The following is a 7,470-nucleotide window of genomic DNA, read 5'->3' as shown; positions in this document are numbered from 1 at the left end:
GGTTTGTTTGTATGCGGGTAGTGTGTAGCAACTCTTTTCCGCTTGATTGTTTGGGAAGAATCGGAGGGTTGACATCTCTTCTAGTGATGGATTACCTGGGACCCGCATGTTGATGCCAGATTTTGTGAAATCCTTGTCTGTGGACCAGAATAGGAAGTTGGTCCCAGTCCGAGGAGTTTCCATGCCACAGTCCACGTTCAACCATGCGACTGGAAATAACAAAAGGATAATCAGGTCACATGAAAACGGTCGATGTCCATAGATTTTTTTACATAAATTTAATTTATCGGTTGGTCGGTTATTGTCAATTTTTTTTTGATTTTCGATCTATTTTTTAAAAAAATATGTAAAAAAAATTATCAAAAGCCGACCATTCAACAAGATTTTGTCGGTCAATTTTTACGGCCATAGACAGAAGATAGTATGAGGACTTGTAATTTCATATGGAATTGACATAACCAAGCTGAGTGGTATATAAACAAATGTCTCAACTACTCTCACACAAATCACGTGTTTTCTAGGTCTTAATATTTCCGAGACAGTCTAGGAAAATAAATCTATACAAAACTTTAGCCTAGAGCGGAAAATATCATTTTAATGTGTTTGGATTGATTTTTACATCATAACTCATAAATTAGGTTGACAATCTGCGACTTGGCAGAAGAAACAAAAGAAGGGCACAAGGAATGATTAACAAACACAATCTTCTCTTCCATTTACTTGATTAAGGATCAAAGACTAGAAACATAAACATCTGAAGACATAGACAAGGTACAAGGAAAAAAAATTTTCTAAAGGATATATGAAAACTTTCTTATAGGAACTGATAAACGTATCATAGTTCAGAAGATGAAAAGATTTAATAATTACTCTGAGAAGAAGCTTTATTCATCTGCAAGACCAGGAAAACCAGCAATTGGAGCATCCATCCTAGTTTCTTCATAGAGAGAGAGTAGAAAGTCTGGAGGGCTGAGTGTGGGAGTTTAGGCAGAAATGGGTTAACTCTTGTTTAACTTGGTAATTCAAGGCGACAAAAACAGAGGGGGTTTGCTGTATACATAGAGATATGGCCTTTCCTTTGTAATCTCCACCCACAAACACTAGCCTTCAAATTTCCTGGTAATACCTAAGTTGTATAATTGTTGGTGTAGCACTAGCTCGAGTGGCCGGAATCACAAATCTCTGCAGTGTTAAACTAACTTGGTAGTGTTCGGTGAGCTAGTATTCATTAGGTCCAAAGAGGGGCGAGCTGTTACAATTGGAATTCTCTGTTTAAAACTCCATGGCTCCAGGATAATCAGAAAAGTTAAACAACAAGTCACAATCATTGTAAGCATCAATCTAACTAACTTTCATGATTAAATTTATGCATAAATATTCTGAGTTTTGAGTCTTTCAATTTAAATGTGATAAATGTCTCACACAATTTCCTTGTCCCTGTTAGAAAGTTGTCTGGGACCTCTATCTAGGCCATAGCAATAGTTTACGGGCAGCAGAGATCCAGATTCACTAACTGTATCAGAGAAGATTACAAGGAATAAACAAAGACTGTCTCAAGGATTAACTATGAAGACAAACATTAATAATCATAACCAAGTAAAGAGTCATAAGCTTCATTATAAGGCATAAATCCGATTCACTTCTGGATCTGAGAAATCGGATTGATGCCATGAGGTGGACCCACTCCTCCTTGCGCTCTTCTCCTTCCTCCCTGATCGACCCCGCTTGGACTTCACGACATAGTAAGTCATGGTGCCAAGAACGCCACCCATTATCACTCCCCCAACCACTGTAACCAAAATCGCAGCCCATTCATGCTTCCTGCCAACCACAATGTAAGAGGAGGCGATGAAAGCCACTGAAGTGCAAACAGAGGCCAGCCACATCAATTTGTTGATGACCTCCACCACCCGTTTTTCTGCTTTAGTCTCACCTCTAACCAGGGTAATTTGTACAACGACAACAGCCAAAGATGTAAAGAGTGCAATAGCATTGAAGATGAAAAAGATTTTGAAGGACAGATGACCCACTACCACAGCCATTCCACTATCAAAATCCCCACCAGGTACAGTGAATATAGCTGCAAAGGCGACCGTTGCAATTAACACAGCCACCACAGTCACTGAGTTGGTCGCGTTATTGATCCCTTCTCTATGGAGTTTCCTGAGCCCTTTAGAGATATTGTGAACATTCTTGTTAGTTCTTCTGGTTTGTTCAAGTTGGGTATGCACGTCGTTCTTAATCTGAGTCACGGTTTTCCTTAACTCATCCCTTGGTTGGTTCAGTTCATTGGCCCTCACAGCACCATAACGCGAAAGACAGTCCCTTATTTCTGAGGATTCTTCAGAGAGGGGAAGTCCTTCAGCTATGTCAAGAGCAGTCTTGTGGTCTCTAGTCAGTGCATTAACATTTGTGTCAGGAAGTAATAACAGCTCGTTCACTATCTGCAAGGAAACAGTGTGTGATGCCATCAGAATATTTCAAAATTTCTTCGTATGTTAACCAAGAGATTGAAACTAATAGTATAACACCGAGTATCAGCAACTAACAACAAATGAATTAATGAGTTTTTCTACCAAGGTATGGTATACTCCATTTACATCCTCTTACCACCTGAGAAGTAACCTATGAAAAGAGGAAAAAAAATTAAGAAGCAAAAGCCCACGTCAATACATCAGAGATAAGATTATGACATTTAGTATAAAACTAACCCCCATGTATGCTACATGAAGAATAATGTATCCCCTGTATTACAAACTAAACCTGCCAAAAGTGGATTTAGGGCAGATTAATCGAATTTATTATTCAGGCAACAAAAAAAAAGTTAATATATCAGGCAATGGATTTATTTAATGTCTTGCTGACACTAAATCATGGTAGTTGTTGGCCACTGAAAGACACATATTATCGAGGGAAAAAAACGTCAACCACTTAGAAAATTAACATGTAAAAGCAAAAGACCAGCACAACTAAAATATGGCACTTCTAATTCTAGGATAAAGAAAACAATAGGTCATACCGCTGCTCTTTTTTTCCTAGTGGCTACATGTAATGCTGTGTTGCCAAACTTGTCTGGAAGCATCACAATAGCAGCATCTGCCTCGAGAAGCAATTTCACGACCTCACAACTCTGCCCTTTAACAGCCATATGCAACGCAGTCTGACCTTTCTTGTCGGTCCTCCTTGCCAGCTGTGGATCTTTGTCCAACAGTGCTTTGACAATGTCTACGTGCCCCTGTCGGACAGCTAAATGCAATGCGTTCTTCCCATTGGATCTTGAAATCTCCAACAAGCTACCATCCTTTGACAAGAGTTCATTGACTACTGCTGTGTGCCCTCTGGTAGCTGCAGATATAAGAGGGGTTGTGTTTGATGGGCCAAAGGTTTGACTTAGCCCAGGGTCATGATCCAGTAGCACTTGGACAATGGCTGCAAAAAGAATTATCTCGAGTTCACTGATATGGCTATGAATAAAATAAGTTTCCGCATAGAACATTATTCATTTACGAATTCAACAAAAGGTAGAATAATCCACACATCATTCTAAGCAAGAGTAAAATACCCTAACTCGATTAGAATCATGCGAAGGCACTACAGCCCATTTTTGTAACTCTTTCCATGAACTTGATAAACAATTCTCCACAAGATTTCGATACACATAATCACTGGACTGGACTGGAACTTTGCTTTCCCCAAACAAGCTGACACTACATAAGGTAAGAAAGACTCCTTATCTCCTTTCTTAACTTTCTTAAACCATCTTAATTTTGCCACTTAATCTCCCACTACAAGCAAACTGTAGTAAGCCAAAAGTTCCTTTATAAGAACCAGAAGGAAGAGCAGTACTGATTTCTGAGAATGTTATGTCAGGTGTTACTTAGACTTACATATTCCATTCTTATTCCAAAAATGATAACTTCAGCTTATATGGTTAATGGTTTCTTCCCATTTAAGAAAATAAATACTAAAGCTTGATGTTTTAGCCATTTAGGAACTGATTTTTTTAAGGAAATGAACACTAGAAACCAAATCATGATATCCAGACACAAAACCAATATCTCAATACACTTACCATGGTGCCCTTGCACTGCAGCTATATGCAAAGGATCAAAACACGACCTATTTTTCTTCGAAACACACTCCTTACTTGAATATTTCAACAACTCCTTGACCACATCTAGATGCCCTTTCTCTGCAGCAGTGAACAAAGCAGTATCCCCCAACTCGTTCACCTCATTGACCACCGATGCCCGAATCTCCGCAACCTCTGTATCCAATTCCTCCCCACTGAAAGTCTCCTTCATCTGCAAGTTGATGTTATCGAGAATCTGCCTCACAGCAGCCAGATCACCCTTCTGCGCCGCCAAGTGCATCTCCGTGTCATTGTGGCGCCCAGTGACCTGCTTCAGGTACCTCTTCTTCCCTGCCTGGTCTATTCGCTTGCCTGAATTTGAGAGTACTAGAGCTGGAGCAGTTGGAGTTGATGGAGATGGTGTTGGTGAGAGCTCCGCCAGAGGGTTTTGAATCCAGTTAGGAGTCATCACTCCGCTCTCTAAGTCTCTCTCACCTAATCAAATCCACGAAAATTATCAACCACGAAAATCATCATATGTATAACTTAGTTATGCTTGTTTCAGAAGAAAATCTTCTACAAATACAATTAAAATTTCAGCTGAAAACTAATTTCTCCACTCCCCTCAGAAATTGTAAGAAAAATTTACACTTGGCATATGTGAGCTCCGATTGTATGATAGTCGAAAGAAGAGGAATTGCAGATTCGGTTTCAAAATATCTATCCAAAGAGAAATATAAGCGTATATACAGAAACATAAACAAACAGTACCTCCATCGATTGAAGAGGGCATTACTAGGAGCATGAATGACAACCAACCAAATCCCTAAAACTCCATTCAAGCTTGTGCAGATGAGAGGATCTTAAAAGCGAAAGGAGGAATGGAGGTGCGTGGGTGAGAGTCTGGTGGAGTGTTTGTCTGTGACAAATGATTTTGAAGAAGAAGACAAAAGAAAGGGAGACGAAAGGGAGAAGAAAGTGCGAGGAAGGGCGCCTCTAGGACTAGCGTGGTGCGGTGTCGTTTGCTTGCCGAAGAATTTCGGTTATCCAAATTCGGTCAATAACAGCGTCACGAACAAAATTCAGACACTTTGAATAACCGAATTTGTTCGAGTAACACAAAATTTTTTTTAATCTAAAACTAAGTCTGGATCCAAACACATCAATCTTATTTGATTTATTTGTCTGAACCCTGACCTAAATTAGATTATTGTTCAATTTATTTGTCTGGATTTAAACCAATCCGAGTTTGATCTATTAAGTACTCCAAAATTCAATCTAAATTAGGGAACCGAACATGTACATATCTTGTAAACATGTGTCTTTATCCAACCCGTAATCAATTTTTACCACCCCTACCTCTATGGACGATTGGGAGTAAGTACTAACGACCAGTGCACTGCGAAAAATTTTTTGAGTTCTTTGTCCTCTTGTTGTCCACCCACCAACAACACACCTTTGAAGGTAGATATTGTAAATGGTCATTAATTAATCAAAAGTGATAGGGATCCCAGTCATTTCAATGACTAATATGTCACTATCTGGTTCAATCATCTGATTTTGTGAGTCCCTATATTTACATCAATTAAGGGACAAAATGAATTATTGAGATGACGGGGATCCCAAATATTTTTGTTAATTTCAACATAAAAATCGAAAAAAAGAAAACACCTGATTGATCTTTTGAGAAGTTGAGTATCTTTTGACCTTTCTTCTCGATAAACTGATAAAACTAGCCGTGTTGTGGAGCGAGAACCCACATTTTTAACCGAACCCTCTTGATAACACTGTCACTTAGTTACCTCTATAAATTCATATGCAACTCATCACAATTCCTCAACTTTTAAACCTCTCTTCAGTACCATTCACCATCAAATATTTCATCATTAATGGAGATGATTTTCACAAAAGTGTTATCACAAACAGATATTGAGCATAGATTGGCGTTTCCAACTTTTTCACTAAGTGAGTCTCCGATTCCCGTTGGAAAAAATTCAACCAGCTTTCAAGCAACAGACACGGGAAATGTCACATGGCGCTTCAAACTCTCCGTTCGAAGGAATTACCCCAACCCTAGGCCTGTTGTCTCAGGAGATTGGCTAAGATTCATCGGGGACAAAGGTCTGAGAGTGGGCGATAGGGTCATCATTTATCGAGAAATTATAAATGGAGTTTGTCATTACATAATCAAAGCAGAAACAAGAATTTTTAAAGTTTGGGCTAATGTGATGTGAACCCAAGTTTGTCATGGTCATGGATATGATATGGTACTCTAGTATACCATTAAATATTTATTTTTCTCATGAATGTTTTTGTGTTTTTAATGTTGTTTTGTTGTGATTTGGATTTCGTTTATTCAATTGTACGTGTATTGTTGTTATATGTGATAATGTGATATACATTGTTTTTTGAAATATTGTTGAGAAATATGTTTCTCATTATAATCGAATCTTAACCACACATATTTCTAACTCAATCGATTGTCAATCGAGTCATCCTTCATTAGAGGATTTTGAATCCAATTAGGATTCATCACTCCGCTCAATCTCTAAGTCTCTCTCACCTAATCAAATCCGTGAAATTCATCAACCACAAAAATCATCATATATATAACTTAGTTATGGTTGTTTCAGAAGAAAATCTTCTACAAATACAATTAAAATTTCAGCTGAAAACTAATTTCTCCACTCCCCTCAGAAATTGTAAGAAAAATTTATACTTGGCATATGTGAGCTCCGATCGTATGATGATCGATCGAAAGAAGAGGAATTGCAGATTCGGTTTCAAAATATCTATCCAAAGACAAATATAGGCGTATATATAGACACATAAACAGACAGTACCTCCATCGATTGAAGAGGCCATGACTAGGAATATGAATGAGAACCAACCAAATCCCTAAAACTTCATTCAATCTTGTGCAGAGGAGAAGATTGTAACAGAGATAAGAGGAATGGAGGTGCGTGAGGGAGAGTCTGGTTGGGTGTTTGTTTGTGATAATTTATTTAGAAGAAGAAGAAGCAAAAGAAAGGGAGACGAGACGAAAGTGCGAGGAAGGGCCGAGGGCGTAGCTTGACTGGTCTAGCCTCGAGGACTAGCGCTGTGTGGTGCGAGTGTTGAGTAGGGGTTTCAATGTGGGTTTCGGATCGGATAACATCACTTGTTTATGAAATATTTACATGTCTGGATCGTAGATTAGATTTCAGACGTATTTAATTGACCGAACCCGAATTGATTTAAATCCAGACAAGTAAACATAATAATAAATTAATCTGCGTTAGAGTTCAGACAAATAAATCGGACAAGATTTATGTATTCGTTTGGACCCGGACTAGGTTTAATATTGTATTGGGACCCGAATTTTAGACATATAATTTGTGTCTAAACTTGGTTTAATC

General features: G+C 38.5%; 1 protein-coding gene across 2 annotated transcripts; it reads right to left on the bottom strand.

Annotated features, from left to right (window-relative positions):
- Positions 1-1,363: 1,363 nt before the first annotated feature.
- Positions 1,364-7,146, bottom strand: LOC119981071 (ankyrin repeat-containing protein ITN1-like). Of its 2 annotated transcripts, none has more exons than XM_038824055.1 (4): positions 6,916-7,146; positions 4,073-4,567; positions 3,020-3,429; positions 1,364-2,444 (listed from the first exon to the last, which is right to left on the bottom strand). In XM_038824055.1, exons 1-4 carry the CDS (start codon positions 6,935-6,937, stop codon positions 1,617-1,619), a joined length of 1,755 nt encoding a protein of 584 aa, XP_038679983.1. In that variant the 5' UTR covers positions 6,938-7,146; the 3' UTR covers positions 1,364-1,616. The 2 variants fall into 2 exon arrangements, with proteins under 2 accessions (XP_038679983.1, XP_038679982.1); XM_038824054.1 differs by lacking the exon at positions 6,916-7,146 and adding an exon at positions 4,844-5,041.
- Between the last annotated feature and the right edge of the window lie 324 nt (positions 7,147-7,470).

The sequence above is a fragment of the Tripterygium wilfordii genome, chromosome 16 (assembly GCF_013401445.1).
Source record: "Tripterygium wilfordii isolate XIE 37 chromosome 16, ASM1340144v1, whole genome shotgun sequence".
NCBI classification, from domain to species: Eukaryota; Viridiplantae; Streptophyta; class Magnoliopsida; order Celastrales; family Celastraceae; genus Tripterygium; species Tripterygium wilfordii.
The sequence above is the reverse complement of the archived record's forward strand: the minus strand, read 5'-3'. Positions and strand labels throughout refer to the sequence as shown.